Source organism: Archocentrus centrarchus, chromosome 5 (genome assembly GCF_007364275.1).
Source record: "Archocentrus centrarchus isolate MPI-CPG fArcCen1 chromosome 5, fArcCen1, whole genome shotgun sequence".
Taxonomy (NCBI): Eukaryota; Metazoa; Chordata; class Actinopteri; order Cichliformes; family Cichlidae; genus Archocentrus; species Archocentrus centrarchus.
The window spans coordinates 13,166,079-13,179,553 of NC_044350.1; the positions used below are offsets into that span (position 1 = coordinate 13,166,079).

General features: G+C 39.7%; 1 protein-coding gene across 1 annotated transcript; it reads right to left on the bottom strand.

The window, feature by feature from the left end:
* Positions 1-1,389: 1,389 nt before the first annotated feature.
* LOC115780927 (trypsin) lies at positions 1,390-8,214 on the bottom strand. Its single transcript, XM_030730374.1, has 5 exons — positions 8,073-8,214; positions 4,858-5,017; positions 3,283-3,424; positions 2,801-3,067; positions 1,390-1,566 (listed from the first exon to the last, which is right to left on the bottom strand). The coding sequence occupies exons 1-5, from the start codon at positions 8,212-8,214 to the stop codon at positions 1,390-1,392; spliced, it is 888 nt and encodes a 295-aa protein (XP_030586234.1).
* Positions 8,215-13,475: the final 5,261 nt, after the last annotated feature.

Sequence of the window (13,475 nt, forward strand, 5' to 3'; positions counted from 1 at the left end):
GTTAGCGCAGAAGGTCTAAAGCAGCTTGAAAAAAAAAAATTTTTTTTAGCACCCACCACTGTCTACTGTTTACATTAATCTCACTACTATAGGTATGACAGTACAATGGACTGTCTTACAAAACAGATAGGGCATGGAGGAATGGACAGGTATTCAGTCTTGAGACAGAGTATCCTTTCTCAGAGGAACTTCCCTAAATATCATTACACAGACAATGACATGAAAAATGATATCAGAGTCTGCAGCAGAGCTGACTTTTATGTGCCGTCGTGACACACCTACTCCCTTTGGACCTGAGGTGGCAATGATTTTATCACAGGATCCACCTTTCATATGAGAACATCTCAAAGAACAATATTTTTCACAATCTGTGGTTATATTGCCATCTGAACTGGCTTTTGGTCTTAAAGCTCCCAACCAATTAAGAAGAGTAACCCAATACGTGAAAGTAGAGGCAGAAGTAAACCCTTGAGAGTGCTGAATTGTAAAAGGCTGCATTTTGTTTCTTATGAATTCTTTTTTTTTTTATTGTCTACAAAAACAAGTATGTGTAATGCTTACTTTTCTCACATTCAGGGTAGCTGCAGAATAAGTTTGGTAATGGGTGGTGTGCGTACCTTATGCTAAACTTGGCTTAAGTTTCTTCATGGTATTGTGTCTTTATGACTGGTTAAATTAGCATTTTTTTTAGAATGAACACCACAAGACTTAAAACTCATATGAGCCTCTATCTCTGGCCTGTATGGGTGGGGTTTGTTCAGGGCTGATGAGTAAAACTAGCCTTGCAAAATAAAGGACTCCTTGTACTGTCATCAGTTACTGATTTTGTGTGAAACTTAGTAGCATCCATCATTGTTTTCAGTGTGCCCATCTTCTGTTTGCTGCTTCCAGCAGGATAAAACACCCTGTCACAAAGCTCAGATCATCTCAAACTGGTTTCTTGAACATGGTTCGCTGTACTCAAATGGCCTCCGCTGTCACAGATCTCAGTCCAGCAGAGTACCTTTAACATGTGGTGGAACAGGAGATTCTCAATATGGATTCAATATGGACCAGAACTGATTCTCACCACTTAATCCTGACAGAACTCCCCATCAACCCCAAAGTGTTTTATTGGAATGAAAGGTTTATTTATTTCTTTTCCAAGCTGTGAGCTCTGCTAAAATTACATTTACAGTCACCTTAAAAGGTAGAAATCGTAATAAATCCTATAATTCATTAGCCAATCAGTATTCACAACTAGATCATTTCAGAATGTCAGATGTTTAATTATATTCAAAAGATCATTTTCTAAACAGAACTGCTTTCTATCCATGTTAACTTAAACATGTTCGAGGGAATGTCTCGTTTCAGGCAGAAGTGACTGCTCTGATTATTTTAAGTTCATCATTATCGCCAAGGTTTGAAGCAACGCAGGTATGACCCGTAGATGGTTTGATCTATCCACCGGCGGAATCTGGACACGGCCGTGTAGACTCCAGGAAACTTAGCGTCACCACAACCATTGCCCCAGGATACCACACCAAAGACCCGTCTGTCACACACCAGCGGCCCACCAGAGTCTCCCTGTAATGAATAACAATAACACCCACTATCAGTTATCATGTCACAATGTGACTTCTGGAAAAGCTTTCTGTTACCATAGTATTGATGTAAAGCTGCTTTAATATCTGTGGTGTTACTTGATACATGAAAGAATACAAAGACAACTCTGATATGATCAGCTGTGTCCTTAGGACAGGGCCCATAGGAGGCTGTTTGATTTACTTCTCAGGTGGGTCAGATGTCCCAGCTATTGATGGCTACTTATTTAGGATTATTAGTCATTTTAACTCAAAGCACAATATCATCCAATTCCCAAAATGTATAAATGTATATTTACAGATGTTTTCCTAGCATTATATAAAGAAATGATGGCTGGATTAAGACTTTTGCACAGTACTGTACCTCATGTATTATATGTTTCACATAATTAATGTTCACATGTGGCTTTTAGGATACAGTCATTAAGGCAAATTACAATCGGCCAACACAGTATAGATTTAAACTTGACTGAGTGTGGGTGGATGTGTTTGGTCTGCGTTTCCAATCAGGAAAGTTAATGATAATCTCCTCGAGTCGCTCATCATTATTGCGTGAAAAAAAAAAAAATCCAACATACAAAGTCTGGTTGTCAAACACACAGGTTTTACATTTTGAACTAGTCATTCACTACTTTGGCTAAGGTAAGACATCTCCTTCTCACATATCACACACTGAATTTCATGTAAATTGTTCTCTCACAGCAAAGGCTGGGCTGAAACTCTTTCATGATACAAATAACCAAATCATAGCGTGCTTATTTGTTGCAACTACAGAACAGTTTACAGCAAAATTGCAGTCAGGTTTTTAGTTGCGGTGCTATTTCAGGGTTGCTTTTCTATCTCCTCCGTAACTATCACAACTACAATAATGTTTCAGGACAAACAGGCATGTCTTCTTAATAAAAGCTCAAACCAACTCTGATGTGATCAGCTGTGTCCTTCCACTGTCAGGGGAAAGAGGTTTCCAAAACCATGTTATTGTTTTGCTCTTAAGTGAGATGGTGAAAATAGGATTAGCTTGTGCTGTTTGATAACCACGGCCGGGACCTCTGAGCATGTGTTATTTCAGAATGAATTTCTTGCCTTTTCAAAAAAATCAAATGAACATGTTTGTCACTGTGGGCCACAGCGGTGTACAACACTCATTTACCTTGCAGCTGAAGCCTTTAAAACATTTTTTTCAGATTAGTGAATGGTGGTACCTTTATCCTTTGTACCTTGCATGCATCTTTGCCTCCAGTACTGTAGCCAGCGCAGATCATGTTTGCTGTGATGTTTCCATTGAAGGAGTCGCTGCTGTTACACCTTGCAGTTGAGACAATGGGCACTGTGACTGTCCTGAGCGTGACAGGCGCCTGGCCTCTGTCCAGACTATTGTAGCCCCACCCTGACACCCGACACACGTGGCCTTCAGCTACACCTGTGCCCTGCCTGGGAAGAGGCGCCAGTGACACGTATTTGTTCAGAACCATGGGAGCCCGCAACTGGACAGAAAATTGGACAGTTTCCACATGGATGTGTTAAAAAGAAGTTATGTAACAATTAAGGGATTAAACTTTAACATGCACATGCTGTCTTAATGATTAGTGATTAAATAGCAGAGAATTTGTGTCTGTTCTGAATTGCTGTTTGTGTTTCTAGTCCACGAACACCACTTCAGTCAATCACTGGTAACTTTACTGCACTGTTCCTGCAGTACCTTAATGAGCATGATGTCTGCGTTGTTGGTGCTCCTGTTGTACAGTGGATGGGTGACCAAGCTGTGGGGTTTAGCGTACTGCTCAGTACCCTCAAAGATGTTTACCTTGTAGTCGCCTGCCACTATCATCATTTGCTCTGTCCTAAAACACAGTGCATTTCCATCTTGCATTACATTCATCAACAAATAAAGCACAAAACAGATGTCCACTGATTACTAAGCTTTCTTTTTAATCCCACAAATAATATGAGCTTAGTTTGCTTCTTGTTGTGTCTTTGAGAACAAATAGTTTTTGTATTTTACTCAATTCATGAATGACAGCAATAAAATGACCGGAATACAAAGTCAAACTCAAAGTGTGCACAGGGGTTGATCGTAACCACCGTGAACTGCTTGTCTGCCGGTGAACAATGGCTCACTGTGAGCAGGCAGGGATGGGGACAGTGTGACAGAAATATGGCCAATTTCCTAGATTCAGACAGAGATCACACTTCACTGTCTTGCTCAGTGATGTGCCAAGGTCAGCTGACTAAACCGCATCTGTGTGCTGTTTGACTTCCCACTGGCCTGCATAGAGGTTGAGTTTGTGTCCTGACGTTACCTACCCACAGCAGAATGAATGTTTGTGTTTAGGCATCTGTTGGGACCATCTGCTCGCAATAGCAAATCATGCCAAGTTAACTCTGAACCACAGTGTGCTGAAAAAATGCCAGAGAAATGTTCCTGTCCATGCAAGTGTTTCAGATTTATGATGGAAGTTTACTCATCCTTGATTTGTGGCTGACAGTTGTTTCTTTTGACCAACTACATCTGAGTTCATAAAAACGATGCACAGAATGTGCAGCGCCTGTATAGCTGACAGTTGGCTGTGGTTGTGTAGACAACTCCCAAATGTGTTTACCACCTTGTCACATGTCAAACAACTGTACCCTTGGCTTCCACAGGTAGTTCCTTCAACAGTTATTTTGCTTGTTGTTGCTACAAGTTGCTTAATTTCTTTGACATTCCCCAGTCTCTGATTGGTCTTCCTGTGTGGATGCCCCTTAAGAGTGAAAGTCTATAGCTATGCTGGTGCCTCTCTGAGTTGGTGCTAAGGCACAGCAGTGATTTAAGCTAAGTGCTAATGTCAGTATAAAGATACAAATATCAAATTGATATGTTCACTAGGGGGCTGCATGGCGCTGCAGTGGCGGTCAAGTTGTTTACTTTTAATCTGGCAAGATCTGATGTCCACTCCACAGCAGCTATGAAAACATGTGGTCAGACCACCACTGTACAAACTACCTGCATAACCCGGAACAAACTTACTAGTTAGCACTGAACAGGCTAATGGTGACATTGATTTTAGAGGTATGTCCACCATACAGGGTGATGGCAAGTACTAAGTTATAACTTAGATGCTCTTTATGGGTTTCATCATCTGGGAGTGAAAGATGAAGGTTTAGTATATGCTTTAGTTTGTAAATTATTCAATCCACTGACTGATAAACCACAGCTGAATTTTTTAGACTGTAAGACACATGAAACCTTGCCAGCAACAACTTGTTCGGAATGACAGATCTTGAGCATTCTTACCCGATATTACAGTGCGCTGCAGTCAGCACCCAGTACCTGTGAACTAGTGATCCACCACAGAAGTGTTGGCCGCTGGTGCTCTGCAGTGACACGAGGTATTTGATGGAATTTGGTGCAGCGGCGTGACCACCCACTATACGGCCTTGCATGAGCACATGGCCTGTATGGAAACATTAGCAAGGCAAGAAAGGAACAGGATTTACAAATGTGTTGTATAACGTGTCTTTGGAGAGTCATAGGATATGTGGAAGTGGACTTTGTGTAGATTTTGGAGATATTTTTACCTGTCAAGTGAAAAGCTCCCTCAGTTCTGACAGACTAATCAAGACTGACAGTTTTTGTTTTCAGTCGCTCTTCCTAAATTTCATAAATCTATCAGTGAGCAGACTTTAAAACAGATCCAGCCAGCCAGCCAGCCATTCACTTCCGCTTATCCTGTTCAGGGTCGCGGGGGGGCTGGAGCCTATCCCAGCTGTCATAGGGCGAGAGGCAGGGTACACCCTGTACAGGTTTTAAAACAGATCAAAAACTGATTTTTTTTTTTCATGCTTTCATCAGACCTGCTTAATGCACAAGCTGCATGGATAGTAAGTTACTACAAATTTAATCTGGGATCTGTTGAGGTTTTGCAGACACATGACCACTAGTCATGTGATATTAACTTGTCTGATATTTTGGATGTGTGACAGTCGTGGTGACAATGTGGGATCAAGTGAATAAGGCCCCAGTCACACAGGCTTAGAGACGGGTTCATAACCATCTGGCAACCAAACGGGAAAAATTAATATTCTCCAACTAATTGCAAGTGGTTGCTGGAGGTTCATGGCAGTCACTGGGAAAATGATTGCTAAAGCCAGTCACACAGGATTACATACTGGTCAGTGACCACCTGGCAAGCACCTGTTGCTAGGGAAATATGTGTGTTCCCCATCCAGTTGGTAAAAACCTACTTTGATCCCTAGCATGTTACTGCAGTCCTATTTTGAATGGAAGTGATGGACATGTCTGCAAACACAGATGCTCTCCGAGCTGTAATAAAACTGTGAAAAGTGCGACACACACCAGAAACAGGGACCATTTTCCTTCAAGGTAAAAGTTGCCCTTTTGAGACATGTTGGTTGCAGTGCTGAGGCATAACTTTTACTTTGAAGGTAACCCTTCTCTATTTCCTGTGTGTGTGGCAGTTTATCAAGTTGTATTACTGCTCAGCTAATAGTTAGCAAGTGTTTGCAGCCAAACATGAAAATCTACAGGCAACCATGGCAATCTGCTGGCAACCAAAACAATCACTAAGAGATTTTTGGTCCAGCACCTTCTTTGAATCAGATTTCACCCAATGAGAGCCAGAAACCTCAAGGAACCACTACCTACCAGTCAGGAAATACCTGATTTTCCCTAGCAACCAGTGGTTGTATCACATCCAATATGGTGCTGCACACTCTCCAGTAATGTGTGCATGACATCATGTGATTTGTCACTCCAGAGAACATATCTCTACTGCTCTAGATTCCAGTGGCTGCGTGCTTTACACCACTGCATCCGACGCTTTGCGTTACACTTGCTGATGTAAGGCTTGGATGCAGCTGCTTGGCCATGGAAACCCATTCCATGAAGCTCTCTTTGCACTGTTCTTGAGCTAATCTAAAGGCCACATGAAGTTTGGAGGTTTGTAGCGATTGACTCTGCAGAAAGTTGCCAACCTCTGTGCACTACCGTGCACTTCAGCATCCACTGACCCCGCTCTGTCAATTTACAGGCCTTCCACTTCATGACTGAGTTGCTGTCATTCACAATCGTTCCACTTTGTTATAATACCACTAACAGTTGACTGTGAAATATTTTAGTTGTAAGGAAATTTCACAACTGGACTTGTTGCACAGGTGGCATTCTGTCATGATACCACGCTGGAATTCACTGAGCTCCTGAGAGCGACCCATTCTTTCACAACTGTTTGTGCAAGCAGTCTGCATGCCTAGGTGGTTGAATTTAAACACCTGTGGCCATGGAAGTGATTGGAACACCTGAGTTCAATGATTTGGATGCAAGAGTGAATACTTTGGCAATATAGTGCATATTATTATGTTGTCAGGAGGTCAGTGCACATTAAAATGCTTTTATAACTCACTGGGTGTTGGAGCCACCTGTGCCACCCTGTTTAAAAAAATCCTAGACCCTACCCCCCCAACCCAACCACCTCTAAACCATTGGTATTTTCAGGTCATGTCCAAAACCAGTCCAAAGTAATAACACTATTGAGCATCCAATACACAGTAAATCAAAAATAGAAAACAAAGCATTCAGGATATGTAACTCAAGTCTTTACACCCTTACATGACATTGTTGGAATTTTTCAAAAATAACAAAATATAAAGCAAAAAGAGAAATGGACTCCCAGCCACCGCCTCCAACTTCAGTCTCTTATATACTAACAAGGTAATGTGCTGAAACATCGGTGTACACATCCATCAGATCCTCTGTACGGTGGCAACAGAGGATCTGATGAGATTAGGCCATCCACTTCTCTCATTCACCAAAAAAAAAAAACATAAAAAAAGACATTTATGTTATATGCACGATAGGTTGCATTTGTATATGTCTCATACTATAATTTGCTCATAAACTGGCTAGTTTCACATTTTTCTAACATAATTATGAAATGAGTAAACATTATATTGTCAAATGGGAACATGTTAAAAGGTAAAATACCAGTATGAGACATAGAAGTCTCATACTATACATTCCTTCTGTTTCTTTTCCTTCTATGCACAAGAACATGCTCTATTACCGTAGCTCAAATGCCATCTAAAATTACAGAATTGACTTTTCTCTCCCTTGCCTTCCTCCTCTGCCTCCCAGATTGTTTCCATCCAATGTTGGTATCAACCTTCAGCACATCCTTGCTGGCTGTACACTCTGAACTGGCTTTTATCAGTTTCTTCACATCATTAGCAACAAAGTACGCACCGTTTTGAGCTGCTGCTTTAAATAAATGATTTCTGTGCTTTAGGTATGTTTAAAATCTGCCTCCTGAGTAAACTGTGCTTCCAGAAAGGTTAAATGAGAATTCACAAGGTTTTGCCAAAAGAGCAACTGATTCAATAAATTAGCTTAAGATACTGATAACAAGTTTGAGAAAATGGGAGTTAGTGTTTTAGTAAATAAATAAATAATTGAATCCAATATTCCTTTGTTAAAAAAATAAACCATATACTCACTGTGGACTGCCATAAGCTCCAACAGTACACAATATAAACACATAAGCAGCTTCATCATAGCAGAAGAGGTTTTAGAGCTCCTACACCATACCAGCTGCTGAACCACTGCAGTGTCCTCTGCTCCTGTATGCAGCCTGGCCATTCATTCATTCCTGTCAGTAAACAGTGGGTGTCAGCCCCATCAACCTTTATCCTCGAGTTTCCTTGAGGAGTTTTTAATTTCATTGTTGATCGTGCAGCAGCACGGACCAACACTGTAGCATTGATTGAGGAGGAAAAAGAGGCGAGAGAGCAACAAAGTTCACATTCAAAAACTATCTCCTATCACAACTCTTTCTTCTGACCCTCCTGCCTTGTCGAAAGGCCTTACATTGTTGCTATGGCAACACGGGGTACTGTGGTGAGCAGGTTCATCTATACTGTATCAGGGTGCTCTGTCTGTGTCATCATCCAGGCTTATCCCTGTTGAAATGTTTCAATAGTCTGTGTGTGTGTGTGTGTGTGTGTGTGTGTGTGTGTGTGTGTGTGTGTGTGTGTGTGTGTGTGTGTGTGTGTGTGTGTGTGTGCGTGTGTGTGTGTGTACACGCAGACTCACAGCAAAGTCAAGACAACGCAGAGGTATTTTACGCACAAGTGTGTTCTTTGTATGAGAAACACTCTGAGTATGAGTCACCATCCATCATTGAATCCGTGTCAACAATGATAATAACACATTATCATCAGCCCGATGATGATGATCATCAGCCTTCTGGCAAGTCAGCATCATCCACAGCACGGAGGGGAGATTCTCGCCTGACCTCCTCTTGTCCCACATTTACAGCAAGCTGAATAATTGATGCTTCGCCCAGCAGAATAGGCGAGAGAGAGCTTTGTGTGGCCTCCAACTGTCAGGTGTTTCCTGGGCCAACACTAACCTGTCTTTATACAGTAATTTTCTTTCTGCCATTCATAAATTGCTGCAAAGCACATAATTCAAGCAAATGATATGGGAATGTTGTAATACAATGGTAATATAAATGCACTGTTAAGAGGTCAGTTAACTGAATCACATAAAACCACTGACTGTATATAAAAGATGTACAAAGCCACCATGGCGCCTCCCAGTCATTTGTGGATTCACAATTTGAAGCCTCAACTAGCTTTATGGATTTTTCCACCTCGGTGATTTGGAGCCAGAAGTGACCATATTTAGCTGAGAGGACAGAGTACCAAGTTACCAGATAATGCTAGCAGCCATGGTTAGCACATTACATTTATGGGCTACATGGCTGCTCTGCTAATTAGAGCTAAGTAACATACAAATAAAACACTAGATTTTCACTTACCTAAACTGGAGCACAGGCTTATTGTTTGGGTTAGTAATACACATAACCAATTAGGAGCCACATTACTTGTTATAGATAATTTAATTTAAAACACTCCAAAAAGCATCAATGTCACAAACACAGTCCAGTCCAGGCATTCAGTGAAGCCGTACACATAAGCCAAATTAAAATGTTTTTAAAAAAATCACCCCTATAGAGGTGTTATGAGAGGGGAAATTAGTTGGTTCATTTTATAATTAGGAACACATTTCATGTTCATAGGTTCCTAAGACAGCTGGGATAGGCTCTAGTCCCCCCGGTGACCCTCACAAGGATAAGCGGAAGAGAATGGATGGATTAATGGATGGATGTAGGTTGCACTTATCAGTTTTGAGCACTGTTTTACACATTTCTTTTTAACTAATACAACAAAAAGTCAATTATTTTTGCAGAAAATTTGTATGTTATACAAAAAAAATGTGTTCTTATTTTTCTGCTGTCCGATTTGCTAAATGCTCTTCAAATTAAAACCAGGACACATGTCTTTGCATGTTATTTTTATCATTATTTGTTCAAAACAATCAAGTAAAACATGAGAAAGGTGCTTTAAAAACGATGTGAATAATTAATATGCATTGCGTGTGCCCAAGAAATCTCTGTCAGCCGTGTCACCCGCTGGCAGCCCTGTAACTCATCAATAACATGACATAACCAACACCAACTGCTTTCAGTGCCTTCAGTGGAGGTGATTTTAAATGGAGTGAGGTGAGTTTCTTTTTCTTCTCTTCAGGATTTCTCCAATATTATCGTCTGTACATAGAGGGAATTTTTTGTTCATCAACTGTGTTGCCAGCATGTTTTTGTGGACTTGCTTTAGATATTATTTTTTACAAAAATGTAAAGAAAATTTATTTAAACACGAGTTTATTAAGTTCATTAAGAGGGCATGTTAGCACCTTGCAGTTAGTACAAAGGCCCACAATGAAAGAAATGTCATGCTTGCATCAGGATTTAGGCCTACTGACATAATTTATGCTTACACTGAATGTTTTTGATAAAAAGAAAACGAATGATTATTATTATTACAGTTATTATTATATAGATATTATTATATAGATATTACATGGTAAAATATGAAAAAGTGTAGTTACTTGCATAAAAGCATGTGGTTCAATTACATTTTTAGAAGGGATCAACATGACTGATCTAAACGCTGTTATATAGTCTAGGTATGGTATATATTATATTACAGTGAATAAATACACTTAGCTGGACCTCACCATCTGATCATAGGAACATTTGTCTGTCGATGTCGTCTGCATTATCCTGAGCAATACTTGCATCAACAAAGCAATGATGTGATGGCTCATTTTGATATGATTCAGTGGTTTGAAAGGATGCATTCCTTCTGACATTTGTGTAATCCGATTCATAACAAGTAAGGTTGGAAAACTCATTACATTCACAGTGTTACAACTGCATTATTACACACTCTACTATTAAACAGCGTGTTTCATGTTTTAGGAAGATAAAGTTATCCTCTGCTGAGAAGCAGAAAAAGGGCATCATATTATGCAGAGAGAAAATAAAATGCCTTTATCTTAAATAAAGGTTTCTCTTTCTCTCCTAATGTGACCTGTCAACTGTGTTACGTGTGATTTTTGTGTCATAAATCTTTTAAATGTTGGCTGAACCGCAATGAAAATGATGGGGTACATTTCTAGACAGGGAAGTCTTACATAAGGATGATGAATAACTTTGAATTCAGTGTAATGTGGAGAAAATATTCATCTTTGATGATATCAGTGCACAGAAAATCCATTATCAAACCCAAACTTCACATTTTTAAATCAGATCGACAGAAACCGTGAAAATAGATGCAAAAACATTTAAATATGTTTTGTTTTTCAAATGTGTAGCATCTCATGTATGTCTTCTATAACACAATTTTTCTCCGTAACAGTTGTCAAAAATAAATAAAATAATTTAAATATTTAAAAATATCAAAAACAGTTAATTCTGGCAATCAAGAAAAGTTGCACACTATTGGGATATGTTATGGAAACAACTTGATTATTTAGAAAAAAAATGATAATTTTCTGACTGTTTGGTTGATACAAAATTAATTCCTAATGACAGAATCACTCAGCTATGGAGAGCAAAAGCAGGCTGTAAACATTTTTATTTCCGAAGCTGAACATTTTAACATGGAAGTCGATGGCGAATGACCGTAGATACTCTATGGGACTAACTGGCTTTAAGAACCAGCCTCAAGTGACCACTGAAAGAACTTTGTCACTCAGTACTTGAAGTTACCACTTCATAGAACTCACTTATCCCACATGGCATGTAGTAGTGCAGACAAATTATGTGTCATTTCCCCCAAAAACGTTTTGCCATGTAAGCTTATGCAACAGGTGCTCCAGTGCCAGATGCTTCTCTCAGATTCACCTTTAAGATGTGCACACTGTGCATGCAGTTTTGTGGAAGTCATCTATCTTATTCTGTCGCAAACGCACACAAGGAAACCCTGTGTGTCACAACAGCTTTGCACCTGAGGGAGAGCCGAGGATGCTATCACCTTTCACCCTCACAGTTAGAATGACACCGTGGCGAGTTAGACTATAGGGAGGCTATGGCCTGCAAACAAAATGCCCGATCGGTGGGAACTGAGAATGGAAAAAAAAAACAAAAAAACAACAGTAACAACTTCTGGGAACCTAAATCAGAATGACACCTGGGAGGAGAAAACTTTAGGAGGAGAGGAGAGGAAGGGTACTGTATATACCTGCAGGGCCAGGTTTATAAGCAGAGACAGGCTGTGGCATTGAATTCCCAGCTTGCAGGAAACATTCCTACAACACTGTCAAACTTTACCTTTAAGTTGTAATGATTTTTTCAGGAAAACATTTTAATTTTAAATGTTCAAAGGAAACATTTCTGCAAAGAAGAGTGAGCCAAAATTCCTCCACAGTGATGTGAAAGACTCATTGCAATTATCACAAATGCTTTATTGCAGTTATCAGGTTTAGGGGGTAATTACAGGTAGGTTTGGATCGCTTTTGTCCCTTAACAAAGGAAATCATAATTATAAAACTGCATTTTGTATTTCCTCAGGTTATCATATTAAAATTTGTTTGATGATCTGGAACATGCAAGTGTGTCAAATATAAACAAAATCAGGAAGGGGCAAATACTTTTTCACAGTACTGTACATGGTCACAGTGAAAAGAAAAAAAAAATCTTAGTGCAATGCTTCAGGATAGTTTTGGGGATTTCACTGAGGCCTGAGATGATGGAAAAGATAAATAGAACATTTTGCCTGCAGCTTTTTAATGATGTGTATGAAATGTTATTGATAAGGTAAGAAACTGTTCTTTTTAAGCGTGCGAGTTTGTCCAGCCTTAAACCTCGGAAATGTGCTGATTAAATTGTCATGTGAATTTTCCTCTAATGCCCTCAAACCAAAATTTCAACTTTTCAGCCCTGACTTCCTCCCACAGTCCAACGACATGCACGTTAGGTTAATCGGTGAGTCTGAAAAAATGGCCATGAATGAGATGCAGATAAAATATATAAAGTGTATAGAAAAAAACACAGTACAAATGTATGGTTACAGATGGCTCAGATGGTCAGCAGGACTAGAAAAGTAGGACCTGGGCTCTCTCCAGGTACTCTGACTTCCTGCCACAGTCCAAAGGCATGCACGTTAGGTCAACTGATTTGAAACTGGCTGTATGTGTAAATGTGAGTCAAACACCTTAAGACAGTTTATATAAGACTCAAACCTTTCAAAAACCTGCCATTAAAAGCATTGTATGTTGAGACATAATGGTTTAACAATGTATTGCTACACATTTAAAACATTTTTAGAATTTTTTTTTTAGAGAATATTATGAAGAACGGTTTAGAACAAACATTGAATTATGTTGTTTGTTTTGGAAACAGAAGGGGGGGGAAAGGATGCACTCATGTGTTCTGGCTCTCATCTCAGTTTAACGGGATTTCTGAGAATAAGTTTTTCCGTGTTCAGGTAAAGAATAAATGCTGTTTTAAAGTCTGCCACATCTCAGGTTGATATCATTCCTCATACTCGTGC